The sequence below is a fragment of the Protopterus annectens genome, chromosome 12.part0, assembly GCF_019279795.1.
Source record: "Protopterus annectens isolate FY-2018-M chromosome 12.part0, PAN1.0, whole genome shotgun sequence".
Taxonomy (NCBI): domain Eukaryota; kingdom Metazoa; phylum Chordata; order Ceratodontiformes; family Protopteridae; genus Protopterus; species Protopterus annectens.
Window position 1 is genome coordinate 588,644,643 of NC_056746.1, and position 23,739 is coordinate 588,668,381.

The window sequence follows — 23,739 nt, forward strand, 5'->3', positions numbered from 1 at the left end:
CAGATTCTGAGAGTAAAACTTCTTACTCTTTCCCTGTTAGAGACTTCCTCACAGGTGGTTTGACTTTCCATCAAGTGTAGTTATGCAGCAAATGCTTCTTCTAGGGCTGCTGCTTTTGGATCAGTGATGAGGAGGAATTCCTGGCTTTTGCTTCAACCATTGCCTGATGATATCAAGGCTAAGTTGATGGATGCCGCTCTTGATGATAAACACTTATATGGCAAAGCTGCTGCTGATTTGTTTAAGTCCCTTCTGGATAAAGGAAAAATGCTTTACAGGAACTGAAAAGTGCTTCTCTCTCCTGTTCCTAAATTTCAGACAAACTACCCCTGTAAGCATCTTGCCCTCCTCCTCCTAAAGGCAAAAAGAGTTGCAAGCATGCTTTTCCTGCTAAGGCTACTCAGATTTCAGGGACTCAGAAGTCTTCCGTTCCAGATAAACCAAATGCTGTCTATCTGTCTCTTCCCAGCCACGGTTCTTATCTCTTCACCCCTGTCTCTCTCCCTCTCTCCCTGTTTGGCTGCAGATTACTCAAGATTCTTGGGTTCTGTCCATTATTCGCCAGAGTTATTTCATGATGGGGAAATCCCTTCCCCCTTTTATGCGCATTCCGCAGACCCTTTGGGAACGACCCCCCTTTTTGCCCCAGATGTGCTTCAAGACCTTTTGACTCAGGGTACTATTCAGGAGGTACTTGTGTCCCAAAGGGGAAGGGAGTTTTATTCCAGGATGTTTCTAGTATCCAGAAAAGAGGGTACTTGGAGACCTGTTCTAGACCTCTCTCATCTAAACACTTTTCTGAAGGTGCCCACTTTTTGAATGTTGTCCTTTCAGACTGTGTTCCTCCTTTTGCTTCCTCAGGCTTACATGGTATATCTGGATCTCAAGGATGGCTATCTCCATTTTCCAAGCCATCCACTTTTCAGGAAGTTTTTGCATTTCTCTGTTGCTTCCTGGCATTTTCAGTTCTCTGCTTTGCCCTTTGGCCTTTCTACTGCGCCAAGGGTATTCAGCAAATGCCTTGCTCCTGTGATTGCTTTTTGCAGGCTTCAGGGGATCCAAGTATTTCCTACTTGGACGTCCTGCTGTTTCAGGCTTCCTCTCCAGAGATTCTATTGCAAAATCTCTGTTTTGCTATCTCTTCAGAGCCTGGGGTTTACAGTAAACTTCAGAAGTCTTCTCTGACTCCTTCTCAGGGCTATGTTTTTCTGGGTTGCAGGATTCAGATGGTTCATAGGTTCATAGGTTCATACTAGGCTATCTGCCCGAGGGCATTTACAAGCCTAGCCCATAGTTTTGTGGCTTATGCCACCCCTTTAGTATGGGGAACTATACCCATTATTTTGCTGTGCCTCTGTCGAGCAGTGACACTGAGGTAATCCCTGGGGTATATCTGCGATCTCCCATCCATTGGTCAAGATTTCTCTTGAACAAGGCCAGCGAGGTGCTCTGCCTCACATATACTGGGATTTTATTCCACAGCATAGGGAGTCTTTGGGTGATGAATCTATCCTCCAGCACGTCCTATTAATAGCCGTGTCGAGGTTTAAGTCTCCGCCCTTGTGGCTATGACGGATCTAGATTTTTGAGGTGAAGCATATTCATCAAATCTGGGTTTGACATGGCCTTGTATGTTAGGCAAAGGTCACCTCTGAGCAAGCGGTAGCGACTGAATAGAGCTGGAGTTCTTTCAGTCGGGCAGCATAGGACAGATGTTTGAGACCCTTTATCCTTTTGGTGAGGAACTTTTGTGGCCTCTCCAGCTGCTGCAAGTGTCGGGTCAGATACATTCGAATGGGGCATTGTACTCAATCATTGGTCTGATGAGTGATGAGTATAGGGAGACTATAACCTCCCTTGATCTAGATGAGAATCCCTTCATGATAAGGTGGGCAATGTAGAAGGTCTTCCTAACTACTTTAGCTACATGGGTGTCGAATGACAGACTACTATCAACCTGGGTCCCCAGGTCCCTGATAACTTCTTCTGTGCTCAGTGGATTGCCACCTATTTGGTAGCTAGGGGTAACCTTGTTTTTCCCGAAGGGTATGAATATGCATTTTTTGGCATTTAACTTTAGGCCATGGCTCTGGCACCAGTTATCCGTTTCTGTGAGACCCTTCTGAAGGATATCTGTGTCAGATGTGTTTTCTACTATGGCCCAGTTTGCAGTCATCTGCAAACTTTGTCAACCGTAACCCTCCTGTGTTTGCTTGTACTTCGGAAAAGTAGATGCCAAACAAGAGTGGGCCCAGGACTGAGCCCTGTGGTACACCACTTGTGACAGGCTGAGTCTGACATGGCGCCAGCAACTCTGACCCTGTGGGTTCTGTCACTCAGCCAGTTTGCAACCCATCTTGTGATGTATGGGTTAACATTTAAGCTGATGAGTTTTTCAATGATACCCAAGTGGGGTATTGTATCGAAGGCCTTCGCCAGATCGAGGTAGGCTGTATGGACTGCCTTTCCCTCATCAATGGCTTTGGTGACTGTTTGAAAAAGTCAACCAAGTTTAGAAGGCATGATCTGCCTTTGACAAAGCCAAACTGGGATGGATCCAAAGTCTGCAAATTCCCTATGTCTTTATTTATGAGGTCCATTATGATCTTCTCCATGGCTTTGCAGATAAGGCTTGTCAAGCTAATGGGCGGTAATTTCCAGGGTCGGTGGAGGCACCGCCTTTGTGAAGTGGGACCACAGTTGCAGTGCGCCACTCCTGGAGTGCGTATCCAGAGGTAAGACTATGATTAAACAGCTGTCCTAGCTGTGGGTTTAATTCCTCGTTGAGTTCGTGGAGCACACAGCCGGGGACACCATCAGGTCCCATGGATGCTGTGTTTTTGCTTTGGAGAGCAGTTCTCACTTGGGCGTTGGAGATGTTTGGGGGCTGCAATCGCTTGGTATAGATATCTCTCCTTTGGGGAGGGGGGTTTGCACTGAACCTGTCAGCCAGTATGTTGGCAATGTCTGTAGGATCAGTAATCTTCACATCATTTTGAACTAGTTCTGAGCATATCTGGGAGTTTCCTCCCAGGTTTCTAACATAGCTAAAGAAGGCCTTATGATTGTCTTTTGAGTCTTTAGCTATTTTTCTCTCAAAATTTGCTTTGGATGATTTTATGAGAGCTCTTAGTTTTTACTTATAGTGATCAAGGGTGTCTTACCTTTTAAGGATTTTGCTCTATCTTGTAGTAGCTTCCTCCTTTTGTTGTAGAGTTTGTTTATGGCTGGGGTCCACCAGACTGGACGCTTGCCTTTGGTACAAAGAGTCTTTGTTTTGCTTGGGATTGCCTTATCCATGCAGTCCTGCAGGTGCTGGTAGAAGGCATTTGTAAGTGATTCAGCGGCTTGAGTACTGTTTTCCGCCGGCTCGGGGCCTTAAAGGAGACCACACTAGTCTTTAGAAGTGTGAAGTCGGCTTCGAGAAGTTCTTTACTGTGGTCTTTTTTATTTCAGGTGGGGGTGGGATGAGGACCTCCAGCGAGATTAGTTTGTGATCTGATCTCACCAGTGAGGGGTATACTTTCGGTGTTGAACATTGTGCTCCCATGTTCGTGATGATGAGATCAAGTATGTTTTCTCCTCTTGTGGGGATGGTGACTAGTTGTTCCATGGCATTTGAGTTTATGAATTCCAGGAACTTTTGGGCTAGGGTGTTTGGGCTTGAGTAGTGTTCCCAGTCTATATTAGGGTAATTGAAGTCACCTAGTATGATGGTGTTTGGTGATACATTTATCCCCTCTAGTGTTTTCAGGAAGGCCATGTGAGGTTCCTGAGTTTGTGAGGGTGACCTGTAACATGCTACAATTTGCAGAGCAGTCTTGCCTATGGTTAATTGCACCTGGATGGTCTCCGATGCATCGTGCGTTGCCACCAGTCTTGAGGTGTGGGTGTCCTTGATGAATATGGATACCCCCTCCTTTCTTGGTATTGTCCGGATTTTGGGGCGGAACACATGATAAGAGGTAAAACCTGATAGTGCTGGGGTGCTCTCAGGAGCCTTGAACCAGGTTTCTGTCACTGCACAGACATCGATGTTCTCCATACTGAGAAGGGCCTCGAGTGCGTGCATTTTGAGATTTAGACTTCTGGCATTGAGCAGCATTACCCTTAGTTTTTTCCTTTTTGTGTTCTAGGGTGGTAGGTTTAGAATTTGAGCCTTGCCTAAAAAAGGCACTATGTGGGTGGCAAGAGCCTTTGCCAATATCCGGAATCCCAGGGGTGACAGGTGCAAGCCGTCCCTTGCGAAGCAGCGTGGCTTGTCCAGCATGTCATCCCAGGCAGACAGACATTGGATCTCCTTTGAATGACACCAGAGTTTAAGCCAATTGTTAAAGCTGATCATCTTATCTCTGTATTGTGGCATCATTCTTGGTGAAGGTAGGATACTGCTCAAGGTCAGGGTCATACCTGCCTGGGCTACATAATCAGAGAGCTCCTCAATGTCTCTTTTCATGTAGTCCAAGGAGGTACGTCTCAGGCCATTTACACCAGCGTGGACAATGACTGAGTCGTATTTGTACCTGCTGTTGAGAGACCTGAGTGCTTGCGTTATGTGGTGGATTCTAGCGCCCGACAGGCAGCTTACTGTGACCTTCTCCTTACTCAGTCTGGTGAGCGGGACGTCAGTATGTCTGACTATGGAGTCACCAATGACTAGTGTGTCTGGCATTGTGTTTGGCCTTAAGGGCTGTGACTGTTTGACACTCTGACTGTGAGGTCTATGTGTTGCAGGTGTTGTGTTCTGACGTGGTGGTTGTTTGGGTGTCTGCTTTAGTGGCCTCTGCTGTTTTGGTAGATTTTTGATCAGAGCCGCCGAGTATGTCTTTGTGTGTGTATGTGTATGATTTGAGGTTGTGATGGTACTATGTGAGACTGGGTCTATAGTGTGTGTGGTAACCTTCTCCTCCTGACTGGTCTTGCCAGTCCTATGTTGAGAGAGCTCAGCCTCCAGTTTGGCCATATAGTTGCATCTCTCGCATGTATTTGTGTTTTGTGGGAGGAGGAGAGGGTTGTCTGTGTACATGAGGCAATTGTAACATTGCCTCAATATACCCAGGTTCACCAGCTGAGCAGGAGAGGACACTAGCAACTGATCCCTTGACATGCTAGAAGGACTAGACAAAAAAACTTTAAAAGAGATTCCGGGGGACGTGGGGGACCGAGAAATGGGGGTTTGCCTTTTTGGGGTGCTATCTATAAGAGTGCCGTATCAAGGTAATAAGTACTGTAGGAGCAAGTGCTAGGTTTAACAGATAGAGAAAAGTCTACTTGGAGTCAAGTAGAGATGATCTTTTTAGGTATTAGAGAAAGTGCTAGTAACAGGGATGCTTAAAGGTGAGATTGAAAAGAATGCACTCTGCAGTGTGCACTAGAGAAGTTAGATATGAAAGTAGGTAACTTGAGTTTTACCTGTTTAAAAAGTTAAGGTTTAGTGGAGAGTTACTATTTTTAAAACAGCAAGATGGACTGAAAGGGGTGGTTACTTTTGTATTTTGGTACTATGAAATACTGTAGGATGGCCAATAAATTTAAATAATTGAAGGGTGGGATTTCAAAAGTGATGGTTTTGTGATTACTCACATAAGCCAGTGAAAATAGAGAGAAATGAGATATATGGTCAGATTAACATAAGAGGCGGGCAACTAGAAAGACAGTGGTATTTAACAAGACAACTTAAATGGGTTGGAGGGAGGGAAAAAATTCTGCCTGACTCAGAACAGAGAGCTGTGGTCTCTTTTGAAGTTTTAATATGCTGTTAAAACAGAATGCAAGCAAAACACAAGGTAAAGAAAACAAACTACAGTATTCAAAATATAGAAAGGCAATACAGAAATACAAAAAATAACAGCAAACTAACCTTTCCTTCACAGCAAAGTGTAGCAGAGTCTGGATGAGCCTTTCTGGTAAAGCCTATGTTGGCATCCCTGTCTACTCCCAAGGCCTTAACTCTCATTTCCATCTTTCAAACTCTGCTTCCTCTGGTCTACATTATAGCCAGGGAGTTTCTGAGAGCTGTGGGATTCATGGCATCCACCTTCCCTATGCTCCCTCTGGGCAAACTCCACATGAGAAAATTTCACTGGTTCCTGAAGTCAGTTTGGCTTCAACGTGCAAATCCTGTAGAGTTTGTATTCCTCTTCTGCCTTGTCTCAAGGAGGAGCATCAGTGGTGGATTCAGCAGTTGTCTTTAAACCCAGGGCTCCCTTTCCATCCCCCTCTTCCTTCTCAGGAGCTGTTCACAGACGCTTCAGATGTAAGGTGCAGGGGATATGGTCTCCTGTTCAACAGAAGGAGCACATTAGTGTCAGAGATGACAGCTTTTCTGCTGGCTCTTCAGGCTTTTCATCCTCTCTTCTCCCCAGGACCTCGCAAGGTATTTACAGATAAACTGGGAGAACAAGATTTTACCTTCTTTGCTGGTTGGCACTCCTGATATGGGATCTTGCTGTCCAGTATCAAGTGACTCTTCAAACAGTTTACATTCCCTCAGGTCAAAACCTCATGGCAGACTTTCTGAGCACGTCCCTAACTCAATCCTACAAATGGATGCTTCACAGGGATGTGTTTTTGGACATTGTCCACCAGTGGGGTACTCCTCAAGTAGATCTGTTTGCCTCCCCTCTGAACAGACAACTTCCTCTTTTTTGTACCAGAGTCCCAGGTCCTCTAGTGTGGAAGGCGGACGCCCTCTCTTTCTTGGAAGGAGATGTTTCTGTACACTTTCCCTCCCCTTCCCCTTATTCCAAACGTCCTGTTCAAAATTCAACAGGATGCTCCCAAAACTTTTTGGTGACTCCCTTTTTGCAGAGAGCATTGGTTCCCTCTTTTGTGTTTAGCCAATGGCAATCATCACAAGTCACCTCACACAGGTGGACCTACTCACACAGGACAAGGGATCTGTCATCTGTCCGCACTTGTCTACTCTTCAATTAACTCTGTGGGTGATAAGATTTTGATTCCACATAGACACCTTTTAATCTGAGGATGTGCTTAGAGTCCTGCAGGAGGCCACGAAACCCAATACAAGGAAATCCTGTTTATCCAAATGGAAGAGGTTTTCTGTTTGGTGTCTGTCTTGTAACCTGGATCCACTTTCTCTGGATGTTCCTTTGGCTCGCTCTTTGTGTGAATTGCTAAATGCTGGTTTGGCCTAGTCATCTGTTAAGCCCCACTTATCAGCTGTCTCTGCTTGTCTGGCTTTATCTCCTTCTTTAGCTTATAGATTTGAAGCGAAACAATTCCTTAAAGGCATCTTTCATATTAGACCTCCCAGGAAACCTGTTCCTCCTCCCTGGGATCCTAATTTTGTTTTGGAAAAATTGGCTCAGGCTCCTTTTGAGTCTGCTGCCTTGCAGCATTGCTCTTGAAAGACTCTTCTTTTGTTGGTTCTTACTTCTGCCAGATGGGTGTCTAAGCTTCAGGATCTTTAGGCTTGTCCTCCTTTTTTGGTGCTTCATAAGGACAGTGTGTCCTTGCATACTAATCTTTCTTTTATTACCAAGGTGGTTAATAAGTTGTCACTTAATCAAGTCTATTCATTTGCCTACTTTTTTTCTCTTCTCCAGAATCTGCCAGTGAGAGGGTGCTGCATACTTTGAATGCATGTAGACAACTCAAATCTAAGATAAAGTATGTTAGAAAATCTGATCAGTTTTTCTTTTCATCCTAGGTCCCTAGGATTAGTTGTATCCAAGCAAACTATTTATTTCTTCTTGGATTTATAAAATATTTCCTTTTCTTCTTGGATTTCAAAAGCTATTTCTTTTTGTTATTCTTTTCATGGTAAGAGCTTTCCTTCTTCTGTAAAGGCTCATTCTAGTAGGGCTGTGGCTTCTTTTGGTACTTTTTAAGGGTTTGGATGCTAACTCTGTTCTTGAAGCAACTACCTGGTCTTTTTTTTTGCTTACTTTTTACCAGGCACTACAAGTTGGACGGATCTCCAGAGCTAGGCTTCCTTGATGGCTGTGCATTCTCCCAAATGTAAAGAATGCTGCAGCAGTGATATGAAAGGACATACAGTTGTGTAAAGTCTTGCCATAATAGTGGATGTCCTTCCCTTCACTTTTGCAATATTCACTCTCTCCCTCCTCCCTCTGGTCCATTTCTCTTCTGGATGTACTGGTTACCTCTTAGTTTTCCTTGGACTGGTGTTCCTACTGGGGCTTTCAGTTCTGAGGATGGTACTTCCAGACATCACCTTTATGCCCTACACTACACGAGAAGCATACGTGTGACATATGGTGCACCTTAAAGCAACCTATAACATTGGTATACTGGCTGGATGTTGGGTTGTCCTAGGCTGGGAATCCCAAATGTAAAGAATATTGCAACAGTGGAGGGAATGACATCTACTGTTATGGTAATATTTTACACAACTGTACTTTTTAATTAAGCACTGTAGACCATGTAAGTTAATGGGAGAGATGAGATGCATTTCATTCAAAACCGAGACCAGAGAGGGACTACTGATGTAAAATGAATGGACTGAGAATGTGTATAAAATTACAATTGTGTGTATATTATATGATATGGTATGTCAAAAACTGTTGACTGTAGGAGGAGCTTTAAAACTAGAACAAATAAAACTAACCAGGATTGTTTGGTAGGTAGTGTGTTGCAGGAAGGACAGAAGGGAAAAGTGGTCAAGATTAAACTTAAAGATTGAGTGACTGTGGAAAAGGTACAGGCTTTGGCAAAATTTTGCCATAGGCAGTGTTGGAACAAACAGAAATGTATTTGTATAGTGCATGGAGCATCATAATTATGCTCCAAAATAAGAAAGCTAAACCTGTTTTGCACTACTATAACAGTGCTTTTAAAGATGTGTAACAAATGTTACACACCCTGTAAGCACCATTTCATTCAGGAATAAGGAAAGGGATGTTTCTTCTCTCTCAACTATCCCTGAATATCTTTCCTTCTATGTCCACATAATTAACTTATTTAAATTAGGGTAATATTTAAAAACTGTCCCTGATTTTGTCCTTACTGTCTATGCGACAGCGCTTGCTAAGTGCTTTACTGGCTTTCAAAGCCAGTAAAACACCTTTGTTTTCTTTTTTTTGTTGTGTTTTTTAAGAGGTAGTACATGGAGTAGACAAAATTCTTTGCACTACAAAGAGTACTGATAGAGTCTCATGGCTCATAACCAAGTTGTGTGTCCTCGACATGGATGCCAAGATTCACTTCTCGAGCTTCACTGTTGAGGTGAATTTCTTGGCCTCCATGTGCCGAACACATAATCGGAGACCCGATCAAAACCCTCTATATTATCTATGCATTTGATCTATAGGTGGAAAACAAGTTGGCTCAGCACTTTTTTCTCTCCTATCCAAACGTGTTATTCTAAGATCAAATTAAGTTAAGCATTAACACAGCTAGTGTGTACCAGGTTGAGTGTGTATAAAAATTAGAATTTATTATACTGTATGTAACTTAATGTGCAGACAGTAATTAAAAGTGCTGTATAGCACTGACAAGATAGAAAAGGTGTTTATATTAGTCTAGTGTCAAGAAGGACAAATAACATTTGTAAGTTGTAATCTCCCCACCAAAAAAAGTTAATCTGATATTGTCAGTCTTTATGACTGTGGATTCGGTTCCGAACCTCAGAATCGACTCTGCCATTATTCCAGCTTGCGGCTTATAAAAAATAGTAAGCTAAGCTAAGTTCTACCCATAAAATGAAAAAAAACAACTGCAGTAGTGCAAAAGTATTAAATGAAACACACTGTTAAAAATACTCTTTAAAAACAAAAGATCTTCTTTTGTTTTTAAAGAGTATTTTTAACAGTGTGTTTCATTAAATACTTTTGCACTACTGCAGTTTGTTATTTTTCAGTTTAAGTTCTACCCATAATGCTCCTTGCCAAATTACCTCAGATCTCGTTTGCTGCTTCATAATGCCAGGCGCATTCTCACCTGAATTCTCGAGCGACAGCTAAAATTTCTAAACTGTAAGTGTTGACATTTTTCTTCTTTTATCTGTTAACTTTCCTTTACTTAAACTACCTGTTGCTCTATTTTCTAGCTAGTATTGTGTTTGTGTGACCTTTCTACACACTCTTAGGTAGTCTGTGTCTGTACCATCATTGGTACTTTTTCCCTTTTTCCCTAACCGGTATTTCTTGACACTTTTTTTCCCCCTCTGTTAAGTATATATAAAAAAAAAAAAAAAAAAAAAAAACTTTTCTTCACCTTTAGCTATCTCCGTGTGTGTGTGAGTGACTTTCGTCATGGCAGACAAGCCAGTTAAAGGCACATCTGATTTCAAGAGGGGTCTTAAATGTGAAAAAAAACTTTTTAATTCTGACAGAAATACACTGTGTATATTGCCTAGGGGCAGTTCATTTGCTATAGAAGATTGTGCCATTTGTCACAGCATTAGCCATAGGGTACTAGTCAACCCCAAAAACAAACTTATTCTGAAGGGGCTTTTAAAATCCGATGTTGAAGAAGGCTTATCTGGTTCTAGGAGAGAAGCAAGTTCTTCTATTTCTTTCTGTTCTTCTAGCAAGCAAAAGAAGCCTAAGAAGAGAAGTCTGTCTGTTCCAACTGTTTCTTCAGAACCGCCAGCTACTCGCAGTTCTTTGGATTTCTTGGACCCCCGAGCCCTCCCAGGGTCAAAACTTCATTGCTGATTCCAGGGAGGATTTTGACTCCAGCCTTTTCAGAGCCGTCCATGCCCCTTGGTGCTTCGGCATATGTAAACTCGTCTTTGAAGGCTGCTTCCTCGGTGTGGGGTGGGACCCCGGTTCCGAAGGAATTGTTTCGGTTATGGACTTCCATCCCTCTACGGGGGGGGGGCTGCCTTCCAGCCCATAGTGCGGGCCTTGTCCATTGCGGGCTATCAGTCTGTGTCACCCCCGTCAGACCAAACCTCTGGCCTATCCCCTTGACCGGAGCTTCCCCCAGTCTCTTCCCTGGGGCAGCGGGTGCAAAAGTCTCAGGAACAAACCACAGTGGTTATGTCCTCCTCAGATACCTCCCCAGAGCATCCCACTGCAGAGGTACCTGCAGAGAGAAAGTGCAAGAGAGAGTACTTGGACTCCCGTGAGGAGTCACTCATAGAAGATACTGATTTCTTTGACAAGCAGAGGAGTGGCTGGACTTCCCTCTAACCTTCTTCAGAGGAATTTGTATACTTAGAGGCTGTTCATGCCCAGCCCTCTACCTCTTGGTTTTCTCCATCCATTGACAATCTGATTAAGTTGATAGCTCAGTGAGCCTGGAAGTTACCTGATTTGATCGAGCCAATCCCTAAGAGACCAGACCGTATCCTTTCAGCACCTAAGGATCACCAACACAGGGCTAAGGGAATTTCTGTAAATGCCACGGTGTTAACGGCAGCCACCAAAAAGGAACTTGCCGACAAAAGTCCTACTATCCATCCTCCTAATAAGGAATCTAGGACTATGGCTAGGTTTAAAAACTCCAAAATCCAAAATACATAAAACTAAGAAGTTAAAACAAAACAACTGGCAACTTCACTAAAGACTGAATCCACAAAGTTTAATGACGCGCTTTTTGTCGAAATACTTCTTTGAACTTCATCAGATACTAACATTTACAAAAATCAAGTTTAAATAGTCATGTTAAACCATGAGTAAAATCAGCGCACTCTCCATCTTAAAATTTAAAGGAACAGTAGTTAAAATAGCATTGTGAATAATAATATGCATTTTCCTGTTCTTTAAAACTGCCTTATTTAACAAGCAAGTGAATACATTTATCGCAGCAGCAATATGGTGAAAATCATATACAAAAATTGTGTAAAAATGTAAGAGTCTCCTCATTTATCTAACCTTACATTATAAACATTTTCAAGTGAAAAATTAATAAGTAAAACATAATTTCTATAATGAATCGTTGAATATAATAAAATACTAAAACAAGAGCAAAAGCAAAGCACAAACATGTCTTTTCAACTCTCAAAAGATTCAAACCATTTATTACAAATAAGCGCTTTCGCTAACAAGTAGCTTCATCAGATCATATACTATTTTACTAAAACATGTGATGCTTAAATACTATACATCATCAAACAATTTATTCAAAAGAGCCAATCATTAACATCCGATAGTATAGTGCATTCAACAAGTTAAAAAATATATATTAAATACAGTTCTAATACATATTAATTATGATTGCCTTCTTACAATAAAAATCCTAATTATTAACTATAAAACTAAAACTAATGAAATAGAAAGAAATTACTGATATTTTTTTAACTTTATTTTGTATTTTCTAAGACTGGAGCTTATTCTCCTCAGCCCCTTGTCTGAACTTTGTTTGTCATTTACTTAGACTAGTCCATGAAAACCATATATGTAATTGTATTTTACCTGAGCACATTATGTTATTTGTTTGTTTTATTTAGTTACTTCCTAATCTGTAGTGTCTTAGTCTGATAGTGGAGCTTTTCTCCTCGGGCCTCTGCTGAAAATGGACATGTATCCAGCCAGACTAGCCCGGTTAACAAATGTAAAATAAAATAAAATAAATAAATAAACATAAATGCAATTTATCATATAAACAATTCCTTTCATATAAAAAATACATTTGGTATCAATTAAAAACTGAACCGATAAGATAAGAAATATATATATGTATACAATCTATCATATAAATATATGTATGCATAGATAAAAATCATACCAACATAATAGTACCTATAGAAATATATATATATATATATATATATATATATAAGTTCATAAAAATGATATATTATACATGAACATAAACAGGTATAGAAGATTGTATGAATATGTAAAAAAATATATATATAAAAAGAAAGAAAACAGAATAAAAGTGAATAATTAAACCTATTAATATTATTCACTTCATATTATATGTAGTTTCATTTTATGTGCCTACGTTGTCTTAATGTAGGTTTTATTGACACCTTGTCATTTAGTCCCAAACCCCTATCTGCTCTTAGCCTAATTATCCAACCATTCTCCCTTTCTTCCGTACGTGACATAATATTTCCGCCTCTAACATCAGGTGTAATCACTTCTAATACCCTAAACATAAATTCATGTTCAGTACCATTTAAACTAACATGTTTAGCTAGTGCATTCTGCATGTTATTTCTATAATAATTTCTATAATGTTGTTACTACAGTATTTCATCTCATTAAACTTTTTAGTTTAGAAGTTGTAATATAGGTCATTGTGATGTGTTGTAAAAGTTAAAATTAAGGTTAAGCTATATTACAACTTTTAACCTTGATTATTGTCACATAAAAAAACATACTGATAAAAAAATTGGAATAATAATTGGAATAGTAAACTAATAGTGGACAAATTGGGTACAGAACCAAGATTCATTACTAGGAAGGGTAGAACACTCAAGAATATATCTGAATGTGAGTGCAGGATCCAGTCATATGCAGTAGGGATGAAACAATGTGGTAGTTGCCCCTATTGCAAATACATTCTTGTAGGTGCATCACTGCACATAAACATATCCAAAATGAACGTATATGTGGCTAAATGTCAAAATTGAGATTCATTCTACTTCGGTAAAACTGAGCATAGAATGAGAGACTGCATATACGAACATATATATTGTATTAATAAACACAAACTGGTCAATGCTTTAGCAAAGCATATAGAACAATATCCAGAACATGCATTTAAATTCTGGATACTTGATCAAGCGGACAGTAATCCAAGAGGGGGTCCATTCACCTTATTATTAGAAAAGTTGGAATTGCTCTGGCAAATTCGTCTCAATGTTTATAACTTTCCAGGATTGAACGACATGTTCTATCACATGTTGTTTAAAACGGAAAAGTTTAATGAGATGAAATACTGTAGTAACAACATTATTAAAATTCTTCTTCTTCTTTTCCATTCAGCTTTTCCTGGTTAGGGATTGCCACAGTGGATCACCTGTCAGCTCATGATTGGCAGTGGAGTTTTACAGTGTCAAGTTGCCAGCCCGACGCCCAACCTTCCACAGAGGGCACACGCACACACACACACTCATGCCTAGGGCCAATTTAGAGTGTCCGATCCACTACAGCATGTCTTTGGGATGTGGGAGGAAACCGGAGCACCTGGAGGAAACCCACGCGACCACAGGGAGGACATGCAGACTCCGCACAGATGGCACCCCAGCCGAAAATCGAACCGGAGAACCTCTTGCTGTGAGGCGGCAACGCTAACTGCTGCACCACCGTGGCCGCCCAACAACATTATAGAAATTATGTTTTACTTATTAATTTTTCGCATGAAAATGTTTATAATGTAAGATTAGATAAATGAGGAGACTCTTTACATTTTTACACAATTTTTGTATATGATTTTTACCATATTGCTGCTGCGATAAATGTATTCACTTGCTTGTTAAATAAGGCAGTTTTAAAGAACAGGAAAATGCATACTATGTTCACAATGCTATTTTAACTACTGTTCCTTTAAATTTTAAGATGGAGAGACAGCTGATTTTAATCATGGTTTAACATGACTAAACTTCATTTTTGTAAATGTTAGTATCTGATGAAGTTCAAAGAAGTATTTGGATGAAAAGTGCTTCATTAAACTTTGTGGATTTAGTCTTCAGTGAAGTTGCCAGTTGTTTTTGACTATGGATAGATTTGCTAAGCACATTTATGCCTCCTCGACCTTCGATTCCAGGTCATTAAATTACATGGCACATTTTACCAGACTACGGAGAGATCTGATTAAAGAGCTATCAGATACTCTTATCAGGAGCAGAAGCTGAAGGAGTTTGAGAGAAAGTGGTTCCTGATTTTGTCACCCTTGATTCGATTTCCAACTTGTGTATGAGGCTAATTGCACATGCCGCGAAGGGATGACGAGAGCAGAGGGTTCAGGCATAGCCATCAGGAGACATGCCTGGATGTGCTTATGTGAGTTTGTGTAGCCATTTTAGTCTTCTTTCTTCAATGCTCTGTTTGACAGAACATCCATTTTTGGTCCCAATGTTAGAGACTGTAGCCAGGTATGAGAAAGATGGGAAGACTTTCTGCCATGGGCATACACTTTTCCACTCCTCAACACCGTATTCCAGGAACCAGCGGAATGGTAGGCTATAGTTCAAGAAATCGTAAGGGCCTTTCCAAGACTTGCGCGGCAACAACTTCTCCCGGGGCAGCGGGGGAAGTAATAATGGAAGACACCGAAGTGGTCTGCAGAATCAGGGTTCCAGGGCTTCTTTCCGTGGGAACTCCTATCAGCATTCCTGAAAGGAGGCTGGACTGCCGTCCTCTGCAGATAGTTGGGGGGGAAGTTATCCCTGCACCTATCTGCCTGGCTAAGGATAACAATGGACAGTTGGGTGCAGAGGATTATAACCAGAGGATACAAAATCCCTTTCTTAACACAACCAAAGAGTGTAATCAAAGTCTGGAATGTTCAACCAGTCACAGGGAGACAGCAGTCTTAGAAATACTAAAACTGCTCCACCAAAGTCATCCAAGCAGTCCCCCCAGAACAGATAGGATCTGGAATTTACTCAAGATTCTTTTTAGTGCCAAAGAAGATAGGGGACTTGAGACCAATCTTGGATCTCAGTATGCTGAACAAATCATTTCAACAAACAAAATTTCTAATGGTCACAGTTCATTCTATTCTTCCGTTCTTGGAAAAGATGATTGGATGTGCTCAACAGATCTTCAGGACATGTATTACCATATAAAGATGGACGAACGGTCCAGACGATTTCTGTGCTTCTTGCTGGGGGCCAGTCACTATCAGTTCAGGGCACTGCCCTTTGGTCTCACCACAGACCCCAGGGTATTCACCAAATGCATGGTAGTGGTAACAGCTCATCTCAGACTGCAAGAATTCCAGGTATTTCCATATTTAGAAGACTGGCTCCTTACAGCTGCCACCAGGTGTCTTCTCGTAAAAGGTCGACACTATGCTCTTCTCCTTTGTCTTACTTAGGCATCACTATAATTACGAAACATCCCATCTAGAACCATCTCAACAATTGGAATTCATTGGAGCGATGTTCAACATCACAAGCATTGCGTCTCTTCCCATAGAGACGCTTCAAAGGATAATTTTTCAAGTCAGTCAAATTATTTGCAGGAACAAAGTACCAGCAAAACTGCTCCTTCAAACTCTAGGGTCGATGGCAGCCTGTATCACTCTAGTCCCTCTAGCGAGATATCACATGCGAATTCTTCAATGGCTTCTAGAGTCTCAGTGGCCCATACTAAATCAACTAATGACCCATTTGGTCTTGATTACCAAATGTTGCAGGGAAGAGTTGATTTGATGGCTTCACTCCAACAAAACATTGTTGGACTGTCCCTTTGTTCCCCACCAAACCCAGGCCATATTCTTACAGAAATCAAAAGCATGCAAAGCCACTGTAATCATCATTCTTCAAGTCGGCCATGGAAAATTTAGTTTCCCTCATTCGGGCCTCACATCAAGAAGCGACCATCACATCTAGATCTTCGCCCAGATCTGCTCTTATAAATATCCAACCAACCTCACCTTGACTTGGCCTGACATTACTCACTTGAATTCCCCAGTTTCCTTGATTGCAAAGATCCTTTATTATCTGAGTGCATTTCTCATCCATTTTGCTTCTCATACAGTCATAGAGCTTCTGAAAGCAAGTGAAAAAACTTTTCTGTGTGGGCAACCAGCCAACATACTGATCTTTCACTTTCTTTCAGATGTTTTCAATGCAGGCTTAATTTACCCCACAAAGTACAATAGGCATCAATGTCCAGTTTCATAATGGCATTGACTCTGATTCCATTGTCTTTCACAAATTATGCATGACCTTTTTGAAAGTAACATTTCTCGTATGTTCTCCAATAAAGGACCTGGTTCCACTTAGAGACCTGAATTTTGCCTTATAAGCATTAATGAAAATCGCTCTTCGAGTCAGTATCTTCAGCACAGCAAAGATTTACGTCTTGAAAATCCTTGCAGTTAGTAGCAACTACATCTGTGGAAGAATTTCAGAATTAAAATTTATCTTCGTGTCCTCCAGACTTGAATCTCCATAAATATGGAGTATCTTTTCAAACTAATATGTCCTTTATTCCTAGGATTGCTTCAGCGAACAATTTGAATCAACCTGTAATTTATCTGTTTTCTCTTCTAACCATTTTAACAAAGGAAGAGTGTATTTTTTTACACCCTGGTTGTTCATAGACAGCTTATGTATCTCCACACAACAAAACCACTGAGAAAAGCTAAGCAGTTGTTCATCTCCTCTTCTACAAGTTAGGATGAAAAGTGTCTTTGATAACTTGTTCAAATAAATATCCAGTTGTATGTCATTTGCATACACATCGCAGAATAAATCTTTACCAGCTAAACCATAGGCTCACATGCTGCTTCAGCAGCCTTTCTCAGGAATTCTATTGTGGATGAAGTTTGTGCTGCAGTAACTTGGTCTGAGTTGGCACACCTTTACCAAACATTTTATTTTAAACTGAATATAATCAGATCCAGAGCTTTCTTTGCAGCTACAGTCCTTAAGGGTATCCTGTCACAAAACCACCCATGGTTTTCAGGTAGCTTGGGTTCTGATCCATCATTCATAGCAGGCAAACTGGATGAATAGGCTACAGAAATTATGTACTTGCCATAACACTGGATCCTTTCATTCATCTGTTATATTATCCCCCTTTCTACTCCCCATCCAAATTGTCACTTCTTCCTGAGGGACCTGTCTGATTGTACTGAAGCTCTTCTGTCCGTATCTCCTGTATACTGTTAATAATTTATAATCTTATATCATGAGTATGCAGAGTCTGGGGAGATTTAATGTGCAGAGGATTATAGGAAGGCAAAATCTTAAAGGAACTTAATGACTTGGAGCACTAGCAGGGCCATATTAGAGTGGACAAGCAGCTTGATACACATTAGTACCGTACTGCAATGAAAATACATTAATCCCATTCATTCATTCCACCAGATCTGACAAATGGGTCCTTGGAGCTGCTTCTTAGAACAGACCCAGCAACATTAATACTCCATCCTTGAGCGTCTTAAGAATTGTTTCTCCCATAATGCATCTGTTCCTGTAACTCCCTCAGATCTTGTTTGCTGACTTTGCGAACAGATGTTTTTACCCATATAGCTGAGTGCTCTGACTCTTTTTGACATTTTCTATTGTCAATTTGCTATTTTTGCATTATATGATCTTTAGATAGTTATAGAGCCAATGAAACCCCACTAGCTTGGTCTTGTAATCTTATAAAGACCCTCCTTAGATTTGAATTTCATTTGTAAAGTTCATAGTGCTAATATCTGTGGTCTTTATCTCCCTGTTTAAATGTTGGGATCTGGTTTGCAGAATCCCAAAAGACTGAAAATGGAGCAGAAGAGCAAATATAAATCTTTTTTTTTTTTTCCACTGGAGGGCAGTCTCCCTGCACTCCATAAATGAGTGGGGCAAGTCCCCCTCTCACTAGTACAGCTATAGAGTTGAGATCTCAGTTGAGTGGCCAAACCAAGACCTCCAGCACCCTCTCTGTACCAGTACTTTGGTCCCTACCCAAGTAGCAAACATACACACACACACTTTGAGGTTTGATTTACACACACACGCACACACACACACACACACACACACACACACACACACACACACACACCCACCTGGGAAAGGCTGGCACAGGTTTACTAGCTATGCCACCTTCTGCCCAGGCTATAAGGTAGTTATCACTGCCACCTGCCAACTCTTTATCAGCTACTTTAAGGCCCTTAACAAAGGGGGTCCAATCTTAGTGTTATGTTACTTATCAATACAAATGGTAGTTTGACCAAGAGCAATGCTGTCACCAGTGTCACCAAATAAATATGCAGGTGCTCTCAGAACTTAAAAAAATGTCTCACAAATGTCAGCCACAATGAAAGGTTTAAATGCATTTAATAATAAGTAATAAAAGAACAAGAAAATACTCAGTATATAATCACAGTAACATCAGAGTTCAAAATCCCAGGAAATATTTTAAACAGTCTCAAATAAAGAAAAACATCTAAATTAAGCTTTGCTGTATTCCTGACTATATCTAGAGAATTATATCGGAGTTAACTTACAGAGCAAGCAAGGCAGATGTGGTGAGTGGGTGTTTTAGCTGATGTTGTCAGGTCAAAGAAAAATACAGAATGCTGAGTCTCTCTCAGAGAGTTCTTAAATTAATATCTCAAATTTTACTGCTGGGATAGCTTGCAGAATTACATAATTTCTTGTCATCTGACTCTATCCCAACTATTGGGATACAACTATTGATGCAGCTGGAAGCATTTAGCATTTACCTGTGAAAATACATACATGAGGGCTTTTCCTCATATCTTGGTACTTGCTGGGAAGTCATAAAACAAACACTTGCAAGACAACACAGATAACATCTAGTTATAGACACTGTGTCTGTTACTGCACTGAAACTAAAAGATGATAACCTTTTATTACGTGGCCATAAAGTAATTTAATTTTCAGCTATTTTTCTGAAGTTTAAGTCTTGTATTCCAGTTTCCATTGTTAAAATATATACATCTAAACAGTTACAATACTGCAGGCACATTTCTGTTATTTTCCAGAAGGGTACACTGTGGCTACATTTTTTAAACTCTGGTACTTTGCAAACCCTTTTCAGCACACTTCTTGTACCAGCAATTTGATATACACGTAACATACAGTTCTAATACATTTGTAATACAAGCATATGGATCATGTTGATATTCCCAAATGACATTATCATTTACAAAATTCCAGATAGCTGGGCTGGCAGTATTTCCTTTTGTGACATATGCCATCTTCGAGATCACCATATCTTTGAGGAAAGGGAATATTCTGAGAAATGTCAGTCTTTGGCTTACTATATTTCAGTCTGGATTTTCAGTCATTCTATAGCCACATTTTTGGACTTGGCAATCAAAGTCACAGGATTTTTTAATGCTTATTGTAGTCTTCATCTTTTCGGGTGTAACCTTAATGTCTGTAGTGTTGCATGTTTATCTACAGATGTCTGTAGTTTTTCTTCAGGGCTCAACCATTCTTAATGTAAAGGCATTTCCTGTGAGGAAAATGTGTGATGTGTTGAGTCTGCCTTTCAGTTGTTGCCCCCCATTTCAGTTTCCCATACTATTATTTTTGTCCTTCCTAGACCTTCTTAAAACCCCTTTCTTTTCATTTTAAGATATTTATCCCATCCCTAGTCCTATCCCGTTTTCGTTTTGCTATGCTTCTGTTCTACCCACCACTCATTCTAATCCAAATCAGTACAGTGAATTTTGATATCTCCCTCCTCTTATTATGATTATGCCTAGCTACATAAGCCTCTTATAACTTGGACCATCCATTCCCTTCCTTATTTATGGTGCTGTTTTGTTTCCCTCACTGCTGACCATTGTCTACTTCTGTGCCTCTGCTAGGTTTACTGAACTTTTCTTCGTATCCCATTGTTCTCTGACCATGTTTGGTGTCAGCAAGGAGATAGAGGCATCCCAGAGCAGAGTCATACTGCTGCCAAAGGAGTGTTTTTTGACTAGTACTCCCCACCTCTATGTTCACAAACACCCCAAGGGTGGAACATACCAAGTTATAGTTCTGTACTGTCTCTCACTTCCACAAAAGGCTGATGTCAGCTGGATACCTTGCACACCCTTAAGCATAGTCACACAACTGTTTTCCCAGTCTCCACCCAGGAAATTGATCCACTGAATTACATGAATGTGCCCTGTATGTACCTGTGGACTGTAATTAGAATTGTGGATATGGATTACAAAGAAATGCTGATATTACTGGGAATGTACAAGGAGAACAGGAACAAAGGAGCACCAATATTAATGTGATACAATGTCATGGAAGGTGTGCAATTTAATGGTACAGAATTGAAGACGGTAGGGGTCATGATTTCTACTTGAGGGAAGAATATTTAAGGTCCACATAATTTGCAGTCTTGTATTGAAAAGGTGGTTGAGTGTGTAACTATAGGGAGGGCTCCAAGGTGCCTTGAGAGGTTTGGGGAGTAGCTGGAAAATGTATCATTCCATCCTTTGGGAAGTCATCTACTGCGGAGGAGCTACCACATTGACAATACACCCCCTAAGAGTTGACCCACTCATTTGGTACTTGGGAACTTATGTAGACAGTGATCTGACTTTTGACCAACATGTCTCAATTGTTGCAAGCAAGTCCTTCTATATTGGGCAGCTTATAAACAAAGAAGAAAGTGCTTAGATCTCGGAATGTCATTGTTTCCCTTTACCCAACCCTCATTAGGCTAATCATTGAGTATAATGCCCCCTTTGGCATGCATCTCTCCAGACTCTTGCATCAACTGGAATGCCCACAAAGATACCTTACTTAAAGGATACAAGACCTAAACAACATGTCCTACATGGACCGACTCAAAGCCCTGTCAGTATGCCTGGTATCCTATAGACTGCTAAGAGGTAACCTGTGTCTGGCATACAAGGCAACCTCTGACCAAGTACTAATGGATTTACTGCACATCAGCAAGTCAGATATCAGAAATACTCTGTCTAGGGCGCTAAACCTCTTCTGCTACATCATCGGAATGGTTTGGATGGACAGGTATATATTGATAATGCTGCTGTGGAACAGACTCCCCGTCCACTTCAAACAGAGTTCATCCCTGTCCATATTCAACCGCAACTTAGATCTTTAGAAGGGGAAACAGAAAACTTACCCCAGGACTGCTCCCTGTACTACTGATGTACAGGGGCAGCTCCTGAATGCTTTATCTCATGTACGAGTCCCCTCAATAGTATGATCCCTGTTGTTCTAATTAGGAGTAATATGTAATTATCAACCATGGAATGGGTAAGGCCAGTCTCTAATCAAATGAGATAGGTTGATTTGTGCACAAAGAGAAACTGGCTAGGCTTAAATTGACCCTCAAGTGCAGCTAACCTGTTACCTACAAACACGTGAAAGAGCAGCTGTGTATGATGGTTGCATACTGTGTGGCATTGTTTTTTTTTTTTTGTTTTTCTTTTCCCACTTTCAGTATCTTACTTGTAAGGTGCTCATGTAATAAAATTTGGAAAAATAACTTTTGACCTAAATGTATTTGTGCAATGGATGAAATACTTTTCTTGCCCTTAAAGCTTAACATTTTAAAGAATTGCCATACTGCACAAGGAATGTTTTATTATTGTAAAACAAGAAAAAAATAAGTTCAGCTAAATTATTGTTAATCACAGAAAGATTATTTATCAGAAATGTAAAAACAGATAGTTCCATGATGTATATGGATAAATTACTGACTGCGACCCAGGCAACCCATGTATAAATAGTTGCAGAGGTGCTTGCTGAAGCTTGCATAGGGTGAGAAAGAAATGAAGCAGCACCATCTTTCCCAGAAGAAAGGAGAGTGTGGGTGGCATGCAAATGTGGGCTAGCTACTCATAGATAGGTTCATAGATTAGTACTAGGCTAACTGCACTTGCGAGCCATTTTAAGCCTAGCTAATTATCCCCTATGAGACTCAAACCCTGTACTTTGTGTTTGTAAGGCAAACACCTTAACCATTAGGCCACCCTCCCAAGAAGGTCAAATCTTTGTGGAAGCAAGGACTTGATGTGGCTTGTCTGTGTTTGGGATAGGTAGTTGTGTGCCTGCCTTCATGTTAGGGATGTTTGTGCAGGCCACACCACATTGCCTGCCCAGGTACTTACATGACATCTGCACACAAAGGGCAGACAATGCAGTGGCAGCACCTGGGACTGCTCATGGTTTGCCACAGGTATGTTTAGTCGCCAGTAAGATTGGCAGATGGATGGCCTCAACGTGGAAGGGTAAAACACCCTGGTAAAACTGTACAAGGCCCTTGGTGTCATGTTTTTGAGTCACATTGGGAAGGGTGGTAGGGAAGTCATATTGCAGTGGAGAGCTCATACAATGAACAGATTTGCTTTAAAATAAATAAATCATCCTCCCATGAAATGAAGTACAAATTTTATCTGTACTAGAAAATGGATCAACAAAATGTCTGCAGCGTTGTATATGGTTTTATTTTTTTGTCCTTTGTAGAGGCCTCTGAGATTTTGTTGGTATTTTGGGTACCATATGCATGGACATTTAATGCTGGAGCTGGTGCTTTCTCTTCAAATCTAATTTTAAAAAGCTGAAATATATAATGTCAACATTGTGAAATATGACAGAATTAAAATTGTTCCTATCTCATTTTTTTGTTTATTTTTTTTTGTAGATACAGAGAACTTGTTCGCTACTTAAAAGTAGTAAAAGCAACGGACACGCTTAAGTAAGTGTTTGTTACTTCATTGTTTTACTATATGATGATGATGAATGATAACATGAAACATAACTTAGTAAGCTCTGAAATGTTGTTCCTGAGTGTCTACAATTGATTAACCCTAGCCTGGAGTTAAAGTTCGTAGAAATGAATGCTCACTTGATTGAGTATATGTCTCAGTCATGAACATTGCTGTATGAGTTTCTTAATAAAAATGTGATTATCTGTAGATAGTCATTGTTTTTTCTCACTAGATCTTTCAGCATTTCGACATCTGTAAAAAGAGTACATGGTTATCAAGTTAAGTCGAGATTGTTATCAAGAAACTCGTAAATGTGACAGAATTTGCAAAGTTCCTATGTTCTTTTAGTTTTAAAAGGTAATGGTCCCTCAGATCACATCATTAGTTTGTCAGATGATTCCTTTCCCAAGTATTGGTTTTTGCTTGCATTGCTGTTGCTGTGATGTTTTTCGTGCTTTCTGTATGCACTTTGTGGCA

General features: G+C 40.5%; 1 protein-coding gene across 1 annotated transcript in view; it reads left to right on the plus strand.

The window, feature by feature from the left end:
• The window catches only part of LOC122816730, a 2,226,031-nt gene that overhangs the window by 1,063,034 nt on the left and 1,139,258 nt on the right, over positions 1–23,739 (plus strand). The window contains exon 12 of the mRNA XM_044089722.1: positions 23,196–23,249. Within this exon, the coding sequence (XP_043945657.1) occupies positions 23,196–23,249 (54 nt within the window). The remainder of the gene's footprint in view (positions 1–23,195; positions 23,250–23,739) is intronic.